At 34.8% G+C, this 22,084-nt stretch overlaps 1 protein-coding gene across 1 annotated transcript in view; it reads left to right on the top strand.

Annotated features, from left to right (window-relative positions):
* Nucleotides 1–22,084, top strand: part of LOC150075100 (homeotic protein ultrabithorax-like) — a 46,235-nt gene that overhangs the window by 5,628 nt on the left and 18,523 nt on the right. Inside the window, exon 2 of the mRNA XM_090388366.1 lies at nucleotides 7,531–7,593. Within this exon, the coding sequence (XP_090244492.1) occupies nucleotides 7,531–7,593 (63 nt within the window). The remainder of the gene's footprint in view (nucleotides 1–7,530; nucleotides 7,594–22,084) is intronic.

Raw genomic sequence — 22,084 nt, 5'->3', positions numbered from 1 at the left:
GGTTTGGAGATTCCTTGGTGCATCTATTACTTTGGCGATACGCATTGACCAAATTACTTTGGTCAAATTGGCCTATGAGCAGAAGTGCCTGCTCACAGGCCAATTTGCATGTTTTTCGGGTTAAAACAACCTGGAATAACTGTCAGGATAAATCCTCCTCCTCCTCCGATGGATATGAAAAGTTGTATTGTTATCAGTGTTGGAACTAATAACTATTTGAGTCAAAAACTATAGATAGATTGTAGATTATACGATACCAAGAAAATACTAATATTTGGAAACCTCAGGCGTGACAGGGCAGTGTGCGATACGATTTTTTGCTAATCACTTTTAGTCTTCAGAAACTATATAATGATTACCTGGATGGGAATTTTTTTCAGCATTATGCACAGATGTAAAACAGGACCTCTGCTGTAGTACATCTGAACGGAAATAGTGCAAGGAGGTGCATAAATGTTGAGCCACCTTAAATGTTCTGCAAAACGATTGGACTAATAACATGAATCAAAAATTCAACTTTTGCAAATTGTAATCTTTCATAACACCTTTTATAACTTTAGATTTCTAATAACATTGAGATTAAGGTTGAACTGGAGTTCACGAAGAAATGTAATGTGACTTTAACTATAGCAATAATACAATTAGTGATTCTTTAGCTAAGTATAGACGTGACAACTTAGAATTATAATAAGAAAATAATCAATGGTTCTCCAAAAGATATGATTAATTGCAGTTCATGGAAATTGATAGGAAAAGACCCTATTGTAGACTGTGTTAGGGTATAAAGAGTCAGAAAATTCTTATAGGAAGACAGAAAATAAATTTCATGACACTGAATCAACAAATGTTGATTCAGCAATACAGAAAACACTGTCATTCTGTTATAATGGATTCAGAACTGTGTGCGAAAGATAGATTTGACAAATAGAATGGATTAAATTTTATTAAAAGAAGGCATCATAGGATACATGATATTGAATCAGTCTAGTGTGACATGAACATGGAAGAAGATCGAGTACAGTAATCAAAGGCTATAAGGCAAATTACCTGGAACTCTTGACTGAAAAGACTACTGCTTTCTGTCTTGGAAGTGTCTCGAAGTGAAGCAATATTCTTGACCTAGTTATTACTAACGATCCTTGGGGCATTCAAGATCATCAAATAAAGGAGCCGCAACCAATTAGTGATTATACTTTGAGGTATATTCCAAGGAATAACTGTGGCTAAGGAACAATGTTTTCATATTCTGAAAGGGGAATTAAGTGTCCTTGGATATCATTTGAGTTCTGTTCACTAGGGTCAATTGGAAATTCTAAAAAGCATAAATTATATATGGGAAAGTTCAAGCAGGCAATTCTAGAAGCTACCCATCTTTACTATATACAATTTAAGAGCTATTGTTCGAACAATAGACCAAAATGGGCCACAGAAACCGAATTGGACAGAGAAAAGAGAGCAGCATTAGATGATTATAAATATCAGGAGACCTAATTACCATGATCAGTATAAATATATCTAAAACAAAGTGACTCGAGTGGTTAAACGTGCTAAGGAAGACTATGAGAAGTTCTATGCAAAGAATTCTTCGCTAACTTGAATACTAGAAGAAAATTAACTATATTGGCCCACCACAGGACACAGAGGGTAACATGGTTGATGTCTTTAAATATATTAAGTAGTGGATCAGCGCGAGTAGCACAGTGGTTACAATCACTAGCCTCCCTACGCTGGACAGAAAAGTCCAGGTTCGAATTGGGTTAATGACGCGAGGAACTTTTATGGTTTTGTTTCGCTCTGTGGTTGAGCTAATTGGTGTCAGGCGTGGACAGAAAAGCTTTTTCTCCCCGAAAATTTGGATTTTTCATCCAGAAAAACAGGCAAATTGACTAGGGAACCAACGCAATTTATAGACAAAATGCACATTGGCAAATGAGTTGGTTCTCGGGTGGTCCTAATATAACAGGTTTTTTTTTGTTTTTTTGATAAGTTGAATGGGTATATTGAATCGACATTTTCATGTGAACAGATTTTTAAATTTGAAGATACTGGTGGTCTAGCTAAAAGTGAAAAAGGTGCGGATGTCGATGAAATCCATGAAGTTATTTTTATGGGATTCAGAAGAGGATGTCATCAGGCATTTAGCTATAATAATGACCTCTGAATAAGTGTCCTATAAACTGGAGATATTCAAACGTCTCCCTAATTTACAAAGTGATTTTAAGGATAGAATGAGCAACTACAGACTTGAACGTTTTTAACATCAGCGACAGGGAAAATTATAGAGCACATGCCTAAAGATATAATGCGAAATCATGTAGAGACGAGGAATAGAATTAAGGGATCACAGAATAGCTTTGTTAAGATAGAAAACTCTATCTCTAATGAGTTTAATATGGTACCGTGTGTTTGTTACAAAAGAACTGGACAAAATATAGACTTTAGTAAAGTTTTAGTGTTGGGTTCCTGCTATTCATTAACGACACCGATGAAGGAAAACTGATTCGTAAATAGTAAGGTGGAAACCCCATTCACTGTTTCGCTTTTCTCAGCAAGTCGACATGCTTTCCTACAACTTCTCTAAATTCCCCATATGCAAATGACATCATAATTTGCTGCTGATTGTCAACTTTCACACCAAGCAGCTCTCCACTCATATCTCCCTTTTACAAACTGATAAAGTTTGAAATTCGCCTTCTCAAATTTGCAATTCAGGACAAAAGTATCGCTGATGTGCTTCACAATGATCTGTATTTTTTAACTTCTTCCTACACTTGTGTCAAAAAGTTAGGCTACAGCCACGAAATTTGAGATAGAGAAACATATGTTCTTGATAGAATTATATCAAATCTTTGTTTTAGAACATAATTCTAAGACAGCTACAGCACATCGAGTTTGAAATGAAGTACAGCCCTATTTTCATAATCAAAATATCACGAAATATCCAGTACTGATGGGCTACTCCTGAATAATAGGAATAGCTCCTCTTTACACTGAGGTCCCCGGTCACTCAAAGCAGGTGCCCTCGAGCCTGAGCATTCCGCTACGAGTGGTCATCTTCAGCTCGTTTGAGATTCCTCACATAGGACTCAAGAATCATTCACTTCCTTATACAATTAGGCTTCGCCACGAAATTGGCCGTTTTCCCTGATGTTAGAGGGTGGTGAGCGGATTGGGACTCTCTCCAGATCTCAAAAAAAATGTAATGAGAACAATGAACTGGTGGCTCCACAGATGATGTGCCTGCCAAGTCAGACAAGCTGTCCATAGAAAAAGGAATATAGTCCATGGGCTGTCTCGCATGGAGTCCGTTTTATTGAAGTCTTCAGCAGACACCCCTTCCTTCCGAACACTAAAAGTGCTGGGACTTGTATTGCTGTGTGTAAGTGTGGGTTGAAAGTTGAGAAGATCAAGAATTTAATTTCTAAATACATGTGTTCCAAATAAGTAGGAGGGATAAATGAGGAAGAATAAAAGCGAATTCAGTGAGTTTGGAGTTTAACTGTTAGTGGATGATGAATAATTGAAGCACTTGTTCTGACCGGTTTGGGAGAGAGAGAGAGAGAGAGAGAGAGAGAGAGAGAGAGAGATATCAAGTTAGAAATGTTAATTGAGAAAACAAATGCCTATGAAGACACGTAACAAAACTATCTGTGTGATACAAAGGGAAGAGAGTTTGTAAAAGACGGGTTGTTAATTATCCTGACTGTCCTCTTCTGAAAAGAGTCTAGGAGCTCAAGAAAGGTTTGGGAGCCCACCCCAGATTCGGGAACAATATTCCATTGTAAAAAGCTTCCTACCCAATTATGTAAACTTGTTTTGAAGATGCCAAATGTGATGGAAACTTTTAAACTAGATATAGTGTCTGACATGCAGATATAATGTATAGATATAGTGTCTGGCATGCAGATATAAGGTATAGATATAGTGTCTGACATGACAACTAGATATAGTGTCTGAGCAGTGGTGACATGACAAAAATCCAGGTTCTGTCAATGATACGTACAATAACTTTGCTAGCAGAAACAAAGAGGCAATTATTCAGCTGTAAAAAACAATGGTAGGGTCATATTTATGTTATAGTTATATTTATAGTTACAATAATGTTTATCGATTCAAAAACCACTCCTTAGGAGATAGAGTAAGTATTGCTGGGGTGGTGGAAGGAGGATGCATTAATTATGGATACAAATAATTATTCTCAAAGAGATAAGGTTCGATTTCTGTAAATAACAATGCCAGCAGTGACGAAACTACCATACTGCCAGATTCACCACAACAGGGATGCAAAAAGTCAGGGGGTCCGGACGGTTGGTTTACTGTTGAACTGAATGAGGCATTTCAGGCTTTAAAATGGTTTTGTTTATAAAATAACTGAGGTTTTCTCTTGAGAACAGAATAGCGATTTAAATAAATAGCATAAATGCTGACTAGGGTTATAAAAATTTGCCTTTAATCTAAGAGTAACCAGCCTGAAATAAACTTCCACCAAATGGAACTGGAACTTGGAACCTGCGAGGTTTTGTAAATATACAATGGGATTGAACAAAAAATTGAAATTAGTGGACAGATCTTATGTTTTGCAAGTAATTTATTTTCAAGGCTGATGCTACAGAAGCTTTCCTTCTTTGCAGTCTTAACTAATATCTGTTAATACAATAACAAAATTCCTTCAACTACAGAAATCAATCCATTTCTCTTTGGTGTAATTTCTCTGTAAGTGTAATCTTAGATGTCTAGAAAACCTTAGACCATTCTGGATGGTCTGGATTACATCACGAATTGTAAACGTTTAAAATATAGCTAAGATATAAAATATAGCTATACAGTAAATGGATTTATTCAAATAAGTTCAAGATGCTTGACAGCTCTTAGTCCGACGAATCTCCAAATTATAACGTAGCTCCATAACACATCTATTCAAGTTTTCAAAATCGACATTAATTGGGCTGATTAACTTTATCCTGCTTGCGTATTTACCATCCTACCATCGCAGATTCTTCCTCCTAAATATGCAGATTCTTTTTCTGGCATATACAGTAACGTCACATAGCTTAAAAATCTATTTGTAGTTTCCATAATGTAATTTTTAATTTGAATACTTACCACTGATTACTTTCAGTTTAAAATAAACCAAATAGCAGTTTTTTTACTCCGATTTTAACTTTATATGATTAAACGTTACTTATATATAATATTATTGATTGGAAAAAGCGTCCTTAAATATTTCAATTTGGAGAGGATGTATTAAATGTCCTTTTCCTATACTATAATTTCAAATAGGATTGTTTATTTTATAAAAGGCATTTTGTTCCCTCCACGTTGACATCTTTATATGTAATATCTGCGAAGATTGCCTTCTTATTACTTTACCAAAAGAAACACTTTCTTACTAATAATTATTATTACCATTATTTGAATAAAGGCGCTTCGTTGTGACTTTTAAGTGGTATTCCCTTTCATGAGAACTGGCATGAAATCACTGAACCATTGAAAAAACAATTATGACATAAAGTTGCAGCGTATGGAAGAATCAGAGGGAGGAAATGAAGTGGAAACGCTCAGGTGTGGCTATTCGTAGAAAATTCTGTTTTGTGAAGTACATTCAGTCAAGATAACTGAAATAAGTGGTTGCCACCACACCTGCTTGCTACCAGTGTCCTGATGAGCGTGTCTGAAAACACCATGTGTCAGAAACAAGCATGATATTATCAAAAAATTGGTAATATTTCTCTGTAATTAAGCATTATAGTAATTTCCAGGCAATTTGTTTGAAATTTTTGATGATTGTTGTAATTTCCAGGCAATTTGTTTGCAGTTTTTGTTTATTTTATTGTAATGTTCAGGCAATTTGAAGTTTTTGATGATTATTGTAATTTCCAGGCAATCTGTTTGCAGTTTTTGATGATTGTTGTAATTTCCAGGCAATTTGTCTGAAATTTTTGATGATTGTTGTAATTTCCAGGCAATTTGTCTGAAATTTTTGATGATTGTTGTAATATTCAGGCAATTTATTTGAAGTTTTTGATTGTTTGATCAATACCAAACAATGGTATGAGTTCAATACGCCTATTAAATAGACGTAAGTTTTAATAAACCTATTAAAAGTAAAAGGCTGCATGTTCTGTTATTAATGTATTTTAGCTGTTTGTTTTGTAGTATTAACTGCAGTATTAACCGTACTAATAACTATAGTATTTCGCATTTATTTATTGAGGAACATGTTGAAAAACCTAATGTCTGAAGTTTTTCAGCGCGTGTTGAAAAACTCTAAGTTCTCAGAAGTTTTGTTGGTAAATACTCTATGATTTTATTTTCTATTCTTCGTTTTTATCAGAAAATCATGCTCCTGGAAAGAGATGACAAATACTTCTTTGTAACATATGATCATTTTTAAACAGAGGAGTCAGTTTAAACAGAAATTAAACAGCAAGAAAGATTAAAAATTTCTATAACCAAAAATTTGATACAATAAATTTTAATTAAAAGTAATTAAGGCGGTATATTAGCCTTTCTTGGTCTTGACAGATTTTTGAGCTTATTCTTCTACTAATGTGTTCCAATCTCCTTTTTTGATCTCTGACCATGGTTTTGTTTTCATATCTTGGCTACTCTTGCATCCCAACTTGTATACCCAAAGAGTATTTTGAGAAATACAGAAAACTTTGCGTCTCTTTGCATTTCAGGATTGACAGTTTTTAATCTCATTTGAATCTGTTACCGATTTTTCATCTTAATGGCACAGAAAATTTAAGATACAATTGGCATTTTCTTGTATATTTGCACTATATATCTAGGAGGAATTTCGCATTTGGTAGAGTAGATAACTTTTTCGGTTTTTTTGTTTTTTTTAAAGATATGTACCCACTGGAAATACATAGGCAGGAGAAGCCAATAAACCTAATAGCTGAAAAATCATAAACACAATGTTGATGATGGGGGTATGAACTAGATGAAAAATTGAAAAATAATCGTCAAATAATGAAATACATTGTTTTAAATAGAATATTGTTTAAACTAAATTTAGAGCAAAAGCCTCATGCCACGAGAGGATTATACTTCTACATTGGAATAGTGCCGTTTATTTAGAGTACATACCGAGGCAATTCGTGGCGAAGGACCTCAACAATATGAAATCGTTGCACTAAATAGCAAACCCAGTTTGTTCACTGCCATGTAAATATGAGGCTGTACAATAATATTAAATTAATTTCTAGTTTAGGCTCGCTTCATAGATCTGCAGTTTCATCTACTGTTGTTCATTTGCAACTTTTAATGACCTAAAAATACCTAAGGAATTATTTCATTTCACAAATGCTTTTATTTGTTTGTAAGCATTACTGATTCATGAAAGATTTCAGAATATTTGAGGACTGAAACGGAAAAGTACACACAAACATATACAGAGATAGAGAAGAGGGTAGAAAATGGTATTTTATGTAGAATTCAGTATCGTGAATGAGAATAAACTGATATGACCATTTTTAAATGCTTTTCAAATTCTATATTTCTATGTTTTGCTTTGTTTTTTAGAATCCTTTCTACAGAAACTTCGGTTGACAGCAGCTCATGAAGTTTACAGAGCTAGCGAAGAATGTTAGTATTTGTTTAGTGTGATTATTTTATATAATCTCTCAAAATCTCATGGTTTCCTTTGATTTCTCTGCAGAAAATTATCTAAAATAATTGCACAGGACGTTGATGTCACTCAGTCATTTTAAATATTCATTATGCTTTTATGAAAGATGAAGAGGTCAGTGAATGGCTGAAATGTATTTTGTGAGGAATCGTTAATTTGTTCTGGGAAGCTCTATGGGCTAAAATTATTTATTTCTACAGAATTAAGTAGAAAACCAATCCCTGATTTGGTGTTTTTTGTTTTACATTCCAAGAAGCAAAATACATTGAATTTTCACTTTTATTCCATCCTTCTAAAGATGATTAATGTTTAAACAGACTGTGACGTCATGATCCCATATAGTGAATTATAAACATTAGTCTTAGAGTTATTTTAATGCCAGTAAATTAACTCAGTTCTGTCTTTCAAGAATACTAGTACTAAAAAAGACAGAACTCCTCTTTCTTACTTTTTTTATATTGCACATTTCGTAGTTAGTATTCTATTTGCACTTTTAAATCTCTTCAGTATTATTTTCCTGGTCCCAATATTTTATTTTTAAATTTCTGATTTATTTCACCGTAATGAGATAATCCTCTCCTTACTAATATATAATAAATAAGGTTCATTAATAGAACTAATTTAGTTAAAACATATTTTAGAACTTATTTATTTGACTATTTATACATAAATTATATATATATTATTTTTAAAAAAATTGATAATTTTTAAAATGATGTTTAAATCTAGTTAAGAATAGCCGAGCTCGTACACCATTCCATGTATTTTATAACATGATGTTTTTAAATTGACACCATGTTACATTATGTTGTAAAACATGTTCAAATATGTTCAAAAAATTAAAAAAACATGATCATGTTGTAAATACATAAACATGATTATTAATGTTTAAATGTTTACAACATTTTAACACAATGTCAATCTAAACATTTAAACAAATGTTTACAACATCATGTAAATGTTTTTTTGATGTTGTAAACATTTGTTTAAATGTTTACAACATCAAAAAAACATGTTGATCATGTTGTAAATACATAAACATGATTATTAATGTTTACAACATCATGTAAATGATGTTGTAAACATTTGTTTAAATGTTTAGATTGACATTGTGTTAAAATAAACATGACAAAACAACATGATGTTTAAATCTAGTTAAGAATAGCCGAATTCATATACAATTCCATGTATTTTACAACATGATGTTCTAAAATTGACATCATTTTAAAATAAATACGATGTTGTAAAATAGCATCATGTTTTTCAATATGTTTTTACATGATATTTAAATCTAGTTAAGAATAGCCGAATTCATATACCATTCCATGTATTTTGCAACAGCTGTGTATTAATGAATCAATATGTGCTTTTAATTGTATTTTTTTAAATTATTTCCATTCGCTGGTGTTCTGAAACTCTATCGAAGTGTATGGTAGGGAGACATCGGGGTCAATTGTAACACAGTTCTATCGTGTCATTTAAAATTTTTCTCCTATTATAGTTGTTATAGCGACGAAATATTTCTGAGCAAGGCAATGTAGAAGAATCATGTCAGCATGATTCTCATGTTGCTCAAAAATTTCCCAATTCTTTGGAAAATAAAAACAAGTTCTACTATCAATATTTCTGCGCTATATTTTCTCATCATTTGTTACAAATGTTACAAGTTGAGTCACAGACTAGGCTGAATTGTAACAGCGTGTTTTTTTTTTATTTATTATTATTTTTTTCTTTATTATGGATGTAAATGAAACAAATTACAATTGATCCGGTGTCTTTCCTACCTTATTTCACTGGAGCAAAAGATCAATTAAAAACCAGAAGCGTTGTTTTATTATTTTCATTGCTGTTTTGATGAATCTTAATTAAAAAGGCTGAAAAATAAAGTGACAATAATTAAGCATACTAGATGTGATCTGCATATACTAGTTGTTCAGTGCGTAATCTTGTGAAAGATGAATACCTTTTATACAAAAACAATGGCTACATATACAAAAAAGATCTAGAGCTGTTTTTATTTTACCTTTATCAAAGAAAAATTGATATCACAGAGATACTGTTATGTTACAGATCCCTTTGCGCGGAAGTATCAATACCTATTTTATTTATTTCCCTTTATTCAACGATTCAGATAAAATCAGAAGTTTATTATCCGGTCTTGGTGGTTTACTAATTTTTTGTGTCCTCGTGTATATTTGGTAAAACATGCTAAATGCACACTAGTAAGTGCATTTGGCCTATTTGTTTCAATTGTCAAATACCCATTTCTCAAGAAAATTCACTCTGTTGCATATTAAATAGAATAAATTATCAGCTTGACTAACACTGCGTCAACTTGAATGAAATTATTAAATAAGTAAATCGCTCTTCAGCATTTTTTATATCTCAAAAAAAGTAATATATTCCACCTTAAAATAAAAAAAAGTTTAATTTAAAGACAATTAATTATACTAAAATATATGCTGAATTTTTTAATTCACTAATGTTCTGAAATATTTATTTTTTATTAACCGCGCCTTCTGTTTAAGTATTCAAATGTTCAGTTTGTCTTGGGCATATGAAAAATGAGTTTCCATTCAGCTAAACTGTTGTTGTTTAGAAGGGAATACCTTCTGTTCTGTAATCGCGAAATATCTCTGTCAAATATCCCTACAATTTCAAAAATCGCAATAGCAGGATTGACCAGCTGAAAGTGCGCCTCAAGCGCGGGTTCGAACCTATCCGATGTTAAACTCTGAACCCTTACATAACTTAGAATGCACTGTACCATTAAATTGTTGAAGTACGTTTTCCTAAATAAAGTTGGTGCTTCAAATACGTTGCCCAAATAATAGCCATGGCTGTTTGGTTCAAACAAAGCTAATAACAGTAGGCCCGATTTGTCTGGCTTATAACGTAACCGATTGTGGCTTAGGAGTATAGATGTACACTGGTGTGCAAAATTTAAGGACCAACACTATTTCTAAAGGTTACAACCACAAAATCTTTACTGATGACAGTAGATTCAGTCTCAGCAGCGATTCTGGACGTCAGCTAATCTGACGAGAGGTTGGCACATGGTATCACCCCGCAAACATGTGTTTATGGATGATAACGCCACACCCCATCGCATTGCAGCTGTTGATATGCTTTTGGAAAGTGAGGACATTGTTCGTATGAACTGGCCTGCCCGTTCCACCGATCTAAATCCTATCGAAAACATATGGGACACTCTGGGGAGACGCCTAGCGGCACGTCCACACCCACCAGAACATGTTCACAAACTGAAGATGGCGCTGACAGAGGAATGGACGATGTTACCGCAAGAACTTATCAACAACATTGTTCTAAGTATGGACAGGCGGTGCAAAGCCTGCATCGACATTAGGGGTGGCTATATCTCCTACTGAGGACCACCTCTTCCATCTTTGGCAGTGATACATCTATATCATGGCAGCCAGTGCTATGTTGCCATTTTTGAATAAAGTCCCTCTGTACCGTTTTGTTTCCGTTGTTGTGTCGGTGTTGTTTCCTTCATCATTCTGTACCTCACGAGGTTCCTTTGGTATGCTTTTCCCATATCCAGGCCACTCCTATGAGAAGCTACAGGTGAAAACCTGACTGGTCCTTAAGTTTTGCACACCAATGTATATTTAAATTCCTATATTTAAATTTTGTACTAATTTTAAGTGGGTGTCTAGAAATATATGTGAAAATACTCGTATATTTTGAAACTTGGAAGGGTAGTCAATATAGAGAGTCAGTAGTGCATCCGTTCGAGTTGACCGTGACATGAGCGTACGTCACTGCTAAATACGCTAATGTTGTTGTGTTCTCTATTTTGAAAACTCTCCCTCGTGGGTAGTACAGTGCATATAAGCACCGCCTTTCCCACATCGGCTGAAAGAGGTTCGGGTTCGAATCCCCTTAATGACACGAGGAATTTTTATAGACATTTTTCGCAAAGTGACTGAGTTAGTCTATCTCAGGAGAGGACAGCGTGATTTTTCCTCCCAGAAACCCGAGTTTTTATTCCAGCTAATCGTCCGCAAAACACACGCAATTTACAGATATATTATACACGGCACAATATGACTTAAACCGCTGTACGCCTAAAACTCTACAACAACAATAACAACAGCAAAAATTTGAAAACTCCTCTGACTATATCCTGGAGTATAAATAGAAATTTATTTTTATTCATTTAATATACGTAATATTGGGATTGATGCTTTAAGTTTCTGCGCTTTTAAATTGACTAAAACTGGATTGGGTTATTCAAGGTATGTTGTCGTTGTTATTTGTTGTTGTTGGGTTTTAGGAGCATCAGCAACTAAGACCATGTTGCTCCGTGTATATTGTCTGAAAATTGCGTGTTCTGAGGTCGATTGTCTACTTGCTGAATGATAAACCATAGTTTCCGGGAGAAAAAACCATTCAACCCTTGCCTGTGACCAACTAACTCAGCCACGTTGTGAAAAAGGCCCATAAAAATTCCTCCCGTCATCGACAGGATTCGAACTCAGGTCTTTTCCACCCGATGCGGGGAGGACATCGATTCTTCTGACTGTGCTACCCATAAGGGCATCAAGGTATGCAATGTGGCCATATCGTATTTGTAAATTGCGTGTTCTAGGCTAATTTGCATGTGACGAACCCTCATGTGCAGTGCAAGAGAACAAGGTCCTTGCTTTATGCTACAATACGGAAAAGGCCTGGGTTCAAGTCTTGTCGGCACCGAAGTTGAGAAATTCCTCCCATCAGTGCGGAAGGAACTTTCATAAGCTCTATTCCATAGCATGGCGAAGTTAATTGGTATTGAATGAAGGCTGCAAGGTTTTTCTCCAGGAAATTCGGGTTGTTCTTTACAAAAAACATACATACCAATCATTGAATACAAGCGCATTACTGACGCAATGTATTATAGTGAGTGGTCATTTTATTAGGCCTATATCCTTTTCATAAAATGAAGCGAAACTTCAATAATCGCATCCCATGTTTGTGCCATGCATTATAAAGCACATGGGCAGATCAAATAGCGATGTTGTACGTGTTCCATTCAGTGCGAGAATGGGCAAAGTGGAAGATTTAAACTTTGACATGGCATGGCAATCTGTGCCAGACATCCGGGCAACCCTGCTGACGTTATTAAGACGCGGGTCGATGAAATTGGTCCAAGAACCAAATAACATCTAGTCAAATGGCGATCTTCTGTTCGAAAAATATTTCGTTAATGCGAGAGGCCAACGAAGGTGACAAGACGTATGGAGAGTAACAGAAAAGCTACAGTCAGTCAAATAACTATCCCGTGTAATAGTGGTAACCTAAGAGGCACTTCAGAATGCACAAATCGTCGTATCAGTCAAGGATGGATATTGCAACTGACGATCGACCTGAGTTCCACTACTGAAAACAAAAAATACAAAAAAGATTCGGTTATAGTGAGTTCAGGAACACCAGTGCTGGACAGCGGAGATTGGAACACCGTTTCCTGGTGTGACGAATCCCTGCTGTTTCACGCTGATGGAAGGACCGAGTTATGCTAATAGCAGTACGAGTCAATGGATCGGTCCTGCCAGATGGCAACGGTGCAGGCTGGTAGTCGCAGTGTAAGGAATAAGGAATGGTTTCATGATGCATATTGGGCCCCTTGATACAATTGGATCAACATTTGGATGCCACAGGTTAGTGTGTAAGCGGTCTCAGTGGTTCCTCACAAAACCGCTAAAAGTGTTACTGTGATGACGCAAACTGGAAGTTTATTCCGATTAGGCGTACACTTTCCCGCCTGCGTGCATTCATAAATGACTGGATTTTTCCAACAGTATAATGCGCCATGACACAGGAAAAAATTGTACAGAACTGTGAACATTAGCTGTGTTGGCCATCCTCGTCACAGATCTCAATCCATTTGAGTACCTATGGGATGAAGTGGACTAGCTATTCTGAGTAGTGACCCACAACCTTCCAATTTACAACAAAGTGGGACATCATGAACCAGTATTCTCATTCGCATCCATAAACCAGTACGGTATACTTTTACACTTCGTTCTGTTCATCCCCCGACGAATCCAGTCTGTTATGAGGGCTAAAGGGAAATCTATTCGCTCTGAATTCGCAGAACCTAATAAAGTGCCATTCAGTGTACTTATGCTTCTTAACCTTAATTACATACAACTGAAATTGTGAAGAGTCTAACCGGAGCTGACTGTACGTCTAATAAAAATCCTTACACTCCCACCTAAGATCGGTTAATGCAATTCCCAGTGACAGAAAGTGCTCTTACGGGAATCGAACCTTAGACTTTCATAAGACAGAGCAGCATATCCATTAAGCTACCATTGACTAACGTAAACAAGGTTTTACGTAAACAAAATTATACATACGATATAATTGAACCGTATGCGTACAGATGGAAAGCTGTGTTTAGACACCACCATCTTGTTCCACGTCATACTAGTTTCATCTGCACTCAGTCATGTCGATTAACGTTACGTACCCTGCCTTCGAAACCTGCTACCCAGAAGAAACAACTTGGTTAGCAAAATTGCTGTTTTCTTCACTCTTTGCACGAAACGTTTCCGTAAAATCCATGCGCTTGTCAAAATCATCTTCATTGAGGGCCTGGACTAATTTGGGTGTATAGGACTTGAATACATTAAGCTTGAAGGTTCTTGATAGGATCATTAGAAAGTCTTTTGGTTCACATGGAAAATATAAGCAAAATGATACAAGGAAGCCAGGCTTATTTAGCATTCTTCTTTAAATGTACACTAGTTCTTTAGTTCTATAAGTTTAGGGGTCAGGTTGTTCCAACATTTATAATTCTTTGGCTCAAAGAAAATCTTATATCCAATTCACAGCCGTCCTTAAAAAAAAACATAATTCACTTAATTTTTTACTCCTCACGGCTCTGAAACCAACAAACTGAATTCAGTCGCTGTAGGAATATCTGTTCATGCCAATAACTTACTTGTTATTATTCGTTGTACCTCTTCTAGCCCATCCATGTTTTTCCTGAAATAAGAATTCCAAACCTGTATACAATACTCATGACGTGGCCTAAGCAAAACTTAGGCTACGTCATGAATGTATATGATGATTAATGCACCATAAGTTGAAAAGCGCACTGTTCCAGAAGTCTGTCTTCACTGCTGTCAGAACTTAATGTTGATTCGACAGTTACTCCTAACTTTTTTAAGTTTGTTGCTTTCCAAGTAATAAGATATTACTGTTACTACCCAAACATAAGATTTGGATAATAATAATCCCAGAACGTTACGTTCGCAGTATTTACTTTAACTGCCATTTTCCTGTCATCCTGGAGAGCATAGTTATTTCACCACTCTTGTCAATTTTTTGGAGAGTGTGGATTCAAGACTAGAAGAAATAAGACTTCTTCAATCGGGGCTGTAGTTAGCCGCTCTCATGCGGAGGGAGTAGGATTCTCCCCCTGTGAGTTATTTCGGGTTTTTCACCCGCAGAAACATGCAAATAGATCCCTGAACACACGCTTCTACAGACATAATACACAATGACGCAATATGGTCAAGCCGCTGATGACCCTAAAACCTAACAACAGCTCTGCCATTTTTCACACCAACTACTGGAAAATAATTTACTTAGATTTCTTTCGGAGCCTTGCTTGCTGTTGTTACCAGCCCCTCAACCTATGCGCCATCAGCAAACTCTGATGACAAGCCTATTATGCCTTCATCAGTGTCAATAACAAATATCCCAAACAACAGGAGACCAACACCATGTTCAAACTCCTGTCCACTCAGAGAAACAACCATTTATTGAATATCTTTTGTATTATTCAACTTTTACCTTCTTTGTAAATTGGAAAGTCATTTGCATATCTCCAAGCTGTTGGGACATATTGGGGTTTGCAATCTCTCCTGTTCCTTCCTTTAATATCACCGAATAAATTCGTTTGCCTTCGTTCTTCCTGTCCATATTCTATCTTCATGTCTAGTGCATTTTTATTTATTTATGATTTTTTAAATCAGTTCAAGACCACTTCAGTGGAGCAGCGCAAATTGATGAGATTCGAACCCGGGCATTTCCCACCCGGGTGAAGACGACAGTAATTATAGCCACTGTGAGGGCTTCTCTGAATAGTTTCACATACTAATGATTTTGGAGGGATGTAAGAAGAAATCACGTTGTGTAAGCAAGGTCCTGTACTTTTTCCGACAGATAGTTGATCCTGAAAACTGTGGGTTCTTCTTTTACATCTGGAACACGCAAGGGTAATGTTAAAATTATGACGAAAATTGCGTCTTATGATTTGTTGCCCACTATATGTGTTAATTTTCTCCACAATTATGCGGACATAACCTTGAGCTTAAAAGAAACCCAGTTCTTTACTCTCCTAAACGAGTGCTTAAAGCAAGTGATTGGTGGGTGGTCACAAACCTCGAAAGATACGAAGCTAATCATTAAGCCTACTTCAGAATATACAAACAAAATGGTTGGGAAAAATCTGATTGTTGTGTTTTTATATATCTTGAAATTATGGTGGGTCGAAAATAGCTATAAATTTATGTTTTCAGAAGCAAAACATCTTAATAACCAAGGAATATGCAACCACACAATTCTAGGATTTGCAGCACAGAAAAAAATAACAAATAACAAAACTCAGAATGGTTAAATTATCATGATTAAATTGTTTAAATAAATTCCTTCAGTCCTCTATCAAAATCCGCTATCATTCATCAGAGTGCTGTCAATGTTTTCTTCTCTTTGACCCTGATATTCCGTAGTAACCAAAGCGTTGTTTTATTTATCTATTTATATTTTTAAATAGTATTAAAATTAGCATTTCTCTCCTAAAAATAAAACTACCTCTTGAGAGTTCATCCAGTTTATTTAGTGTATCAGCTGGGAATTAATATAAAACAGCTGTAAAGTTTTCCTCCCCTTGGATTAGTCTGTACGTATTTTTCTAGTGGCACGTTGGAATCACTCGATAACCTACAAATCTTTTCTGATGTGACCACATTACAATGTAGATTTTCTTAAGAAAATCTTCAGAATTAATTCTGATCTCGAAATGCTTCAGAAATCAGAACAAACTGACTCTGGATGTGAATGTCTGGAGGATGTAATTTTTGGGGAATGCAAGCTTGTTCTAAAGATACGGATACGAATTCAGAAAAATATTTCCTAAAAGGTATGTATGAGAGAGGCTGGATTCCTGATTAACCGTCATTAACTTGACTGTTATCTTCTGGAATGAGTCGGGGTTTCGGAAGAACTCCCTCAAATATGGGAACATTATTCCATGCTACGCTCTTCACTCTAACTTTAACCCTAACATAAACGAGTCCTTATTGGTCAGTGGCCGAAGTACCATTGTATTATTTAACAACTGATCAATGAGAGATTTACTTGATCACGTGTATTTGTTAATCTCGGGATGAAAGTGTATTCACACTGAGTATAAACATCACAAGTTAATGTTCTAGAATTGTTTAAACAAATAATGTTAACCCTGGTATGAATAAATGTGTATTAGTCTGTTTTCACGAGAAACACTGTCACCATTATATTTTCCACTTGTCATCTCCCATGTCAGCTCCACCAAAACTTTGTCTCTTTCTGCATTTTGAAATGTCCAACATTTCTGAAAGAAGCGTAGAACAGCCAGAGTTGTTGGAACAACCCTTGGGGGTGGAACTGATAAGTTCTGTTGGAAAACTCCTATGTATTCACAAAACGAAGGTCACCACGCGAAAATTCTACGTGGGTTGCGAAATTGCAAATTCGTTAAATGAATGCTAATAACTTACCCCCCGCTATCCAACGAGACCTTCATTTCAAAATGATTCAACGCTGCTACGATCATTGAAATAGTAATAACGGGTTCAATTTTTCTGATGTGACATCCATAGAAGAGCAATCTTGGAAAATAATGAAAAGGTGTCTGAATAAATTTACTCCTACTAACCACGAGGTTTAAAACAAATGGTTATGTTTTATGAAGGCGAATGTCTTCGGGGTTTATTACTCTGTGGGGTTTAGAATTTGGAGGAAAATTGTAGATAGAATGAGTCGATTAATATTGCCATCTCTCGGCTTGTTTAAGAAAGCTAATGAAAAGTGCGAGACTTGTTTGTTACCTTCAAAAATTTGGCCCCGTGGGGCTAGGAGATTCTGGTCTACATGTTTGAATGACTGTAAGATACCAAACAGCGTGGCACTTAAATAATGGCAAACAGCATAAAAATTTGGATCCCTTGGAGGGATTCAATGTCAATGACTGAGTTCCATGTCATGCGAATATCTTTGTGAAGCTCTGTTAAACTAGCTCTTAGAGATTCAAACTTGATATACGCAAAGGTTTGAGAATTTTATTTTGGAATTCTAAAGACTTCAATTTAACTTCAACCTCTCTGGGATACTTAAGGAGTACAAATCAAAACTGAAGATATATTCCCACGCGATAATCATTTATCTTATCCACCCAGAACAACCGAAAAGACAACTACTCTTCTGAATGTGGTCTCTGAATTGCTATGGTATTTTATGGTCTTAAATCGTCCTAAATCATTATGGCTCAGCAACTGGGGACATTGATCAAAAGGGAATAGTCCAACAATTGCGCATCCTCTGTATTAAAAAAATTGCTCCCTGTTTTATTCAAGGTAATTTCTTACCCCAGTGGTTCTCTTTCCCACCGTTGTCATTGCAGGAAGAAGTATATGGCCCATTTAACATTCCTCTGATGAAATCAATTTTTTTAGAGATTAGATTATCAGTATAATAATGACACATACGTTAAGTTTCCTCAACTGATGTTATCAGTTTTATTAGTGAATCTGAATATACGAAAAATGTTAAACATTGACTGATGGGATAGAAGTTTTTACTCTTGTGGTGTTCCTGGTTTTTCATCCGGTATTTGGAATAGATGTAGTAGAATTGAAGTGCGAATAGTAGATTTTCTGCTTTAATACCTCCGCATTTCTAATTCCACTTATGATCTTTTAGTTCCATTCGAGCTTAGTTCGAAAGCTCATCCGAAGGTTCATGCGTCTTAGTAGTACTTCGGCAACTTTTCTGCCCTAAGGATAATCACACAGATAAGTCCATTCCTAGGTTTCTTTATCAACCGCACTTGACCCCAAGTAATGCAAGACCTCTCCAAAACAGGAAGCGCTCAGTGCCTTGGGTATGTTGTGTAATAAATAATTACTGCTTTAATACTTCCAACTTCTCTTCCTCCCTCTTTTTTCTTTGCAGAACATCGAAAACAATTTAAGATTAAATGAAGGAAAAGTACTCGCGCATAACTGGATCTTCAACATGAAACTTACGATTGATATAATTTCCGATTAAGTTCTAATAATATTTAAAATTTGAAACAAAACTAGTCGCTACTACAGACTAATACTTAGCACCTTTTCTATGTGTTCAAGGTATTTATTTGGCATGGCGTATTGCATAAAATTTTAAAAATTCTGTTACCCCCGAGTGGTAAATAAAAGCCACAGTAAGATGGCCATAATCGTTTCAAGATAAATACGTTGGACCATCAACCAATGCGATAATAGAACACTGGGTAGACAAAACAACACTTAAACATCGCAATCCACTCACTACTTCTACTTGGCCTTTGCCTTTCAGTGATTTATTACAACAAAAATAAACATCTGTTAAATGTAATGCGTCCTAGAGGTAATTATATAGGATGGTTGGTCGCAACCTGATCATTTGGAGGTTACTGTCTGGTTAGAAGCAATCGAACAAGGACACAAGTTATAACATTGTAATGACAGTCCAAAACAAAAAACCTTCCACTGACATTTAAGATAATATATTGTAAGTACTGTATCAGATGAAAGAATGGTAATGAGCATTGGTAAATATTTTACTTAGTCTGCTCTTGTAAAGCTGTGTCTGTATTAAAACATGACGGTGGCAAGATGTTTAAGATTCTTCACCAAAAATCCTGTTGACCAGCGATAGATATAAGATATATCTTTGTTTTTATGGCATTGTCTCTTGTAGGATGTGTAAATTTTACCCAGCAAAGTTTTTTGGAAGATATTTCGCATTCGTCTGACGTTCCAAAAGGTGTACTTAATGCGAAATTCATGGCCAAATGATTAGTTAATATATTCGGATCTTTTTTATAATGGAAATGAATGTACTCGTTAATATTCGAAATTGGAAGTTGAGGTACATTACTTCGTACTAAGAATATTTATGGGTCAGCCCTAGAGATCTTGTCAGCATATTGTAAGATTATAGTGTAAAACTTTCAACTTTAGCTAATTCAATGCAAATTTCATTCCGGATTGTAAATCACAGGTTTGTCATTTGAATGGGAAAAGTTATGCTAATAATGATAAATACAAGGACTTTAAAATTAAAAGCGTAGCGGCATAATAGCCAACGCAATTTTCAGATACGAAGCACTGTACCTTGTTGACTCTATTTTAATAAGTCAATTCCTGTTGATTTTAATAAGTCAATTCTTGTTGACTGATTTGATAAGCCAATTCTTGTTGACTCTATTTTAATAAGTCAGTTTTTGTTGACTCTTTTAAAGACGATTCTTGTTGACTCTTTTTAAAACAATTCTTGTTGACTATTTTAATGTCAATTCTTCTTGACTATTTTAATAGGTCAATTTTTGCTTACTATTTTAATAAGTCAATTTTTGCTTACTATTTTAATAAGTCAATTTTTGCTGACTAATTTAATAAGTCAATTCTTTGTTGACTAATTTAATAAGTCAATTCTTGTTGACTCTGTTTTAATAAGTCAATTCTTGTTGACTCTGTTTTAATAAGTCAATTCTTGTTGACTGTTTTAATAAGTCAATCCTGTTGATTTTAATAAGTCAATTCTTGTTGACTGATTTGATAAGCCAATTCTTGTTGACTATTTTAATGTCAATTCTTCTTGACTATTTTAATAAGTCAATTTTTGCTGACTAATTTAATAAGTCAATTCTTGTTGACTGTTTTAATAAGTCTATTTTAAAAAGCAAGTCACATAAACAAAGTTGCATAAAGAAGCTAGCTTTGGTCTTCTAAAAATTGCTGTTTATTTCAATTTTTTTCCATTCATGTTAACAATAAGTATAGGTTATATATGCTTTTTAATTATTTTCATAAATATATAGCCTTACCTTTCTGGAGATGCAAAGATTGCCTAAAGTCAAAATTTTTCTATTTCCTCTAAATTAAAACAAAGTTTATAAAACAACCGGGTGTTGTTTTCCATTTAACTCAGTCTTCTTGCCTGTTTGGCTTAGTCACCGAACTAGAACATCCAGATATTGCAAACAAGTTTAACATACCCCATAAAACAAAAGGTTAATGATAAAAAAAAGGTCTTTAGCTTATCAAGTTCTTCCTTTTGGCATCAAATCATTCCATATCATTGGCATTAAACTTTATCCTTAGCATTGCGTCTTGTTATGTCCATATGTCTAATTATGATAAAGCTATCACGTGTTTCAAAATATAGCCGTTATACAGAAGTTCAGGTGCAGTATAAAGCATTCAAAATAATGTTTAAGTATCGTTCAATAATCAAAGACTCGGATTAGTAATTCACCTTAATAGATAGAGGTGATAGCCAAAATCTAAAAATAAATTCAGTTCAAAGAAGAGAAAATGATCGCGCATTTCTAAGACTCATAATTTCGCTCTTATTTTCTTAATTTTCTTATCATTCCGTCATATACAATCGCAGTGTCCTGCTGTTTCTTAAAATACCCTCGCGAAAACATTCTGTCGAATTAAGTGATGAAAAATTGTTTACCTTCTTTGAGGTTTTCCAATACAGATTTCACCAGGAAGCATTTATACAATCGACTTTTGTTTTACCCTCAGAACTAAGTAGACAGCTAGACTTGAAGTTTTTTTTTTTAACATGTTACTTTATTTAAACATTGTCCCGTGTATATGTTGATAGATATCTCGACTGAAAGATGGTGTTTAGGCTAACACAGTAAAGATTCCCCACTATTTGCTTTGGTTATTCTCCCCCTAATTCTGTTGCCAAATCCAGCGCCTCAACTTTCTATCTTAGACCATTGTCGAGACAAAGTACTTAAACAATGTTCTAAGAAGATATCTGGGTAGCACTAGATGATGAAAAATTTTAACTGCTCACAAAAATATATTAATAATAAATAAATATAAATTAAAGACTTCGTTAAAATGTATTTATTTCGATGTTTAATTTAAAAAATCCGTTTCATATTCAGAAAAATCGAATTTTGAGATTTTAAGACTACTTTCCAAATTCCAGTTTGAAGATTTAAATTTATGGTTAAGGTCATCAGCAATTTGTGTGAAACAAAACATTTTCCTGAAAATGTTTTTAGTTTATTGTTATTTCGTATTCATTATTTTGAAGCAGTCCTCAAACAATTTCACTGATGAAATAGTAGAGTCAGGAAAGGTGCACTGAACACTCTTTAATTAAATTTAAAATGTTACA

Source organism: Mastigoproctus giganteus, chromosome 14 (genome assembly GCF_048544385.1).
Source record: "Mastigoproctus giganteus isolate SK-2022 chromosome 14, ASM4854438v1, whole genome shotgun sequence".
NCBI classification, from domain to species: domain Eukaryota; kingdom Metazoa; phylum Arthropoda; class Arachnida; order Uropygi; family Thelyphonidae; genus Mastigoproctus; species Mastigoproctus giganteus.
This window is presented reverse-complemented; position numbering and strand designations above follow the sequence as displayed.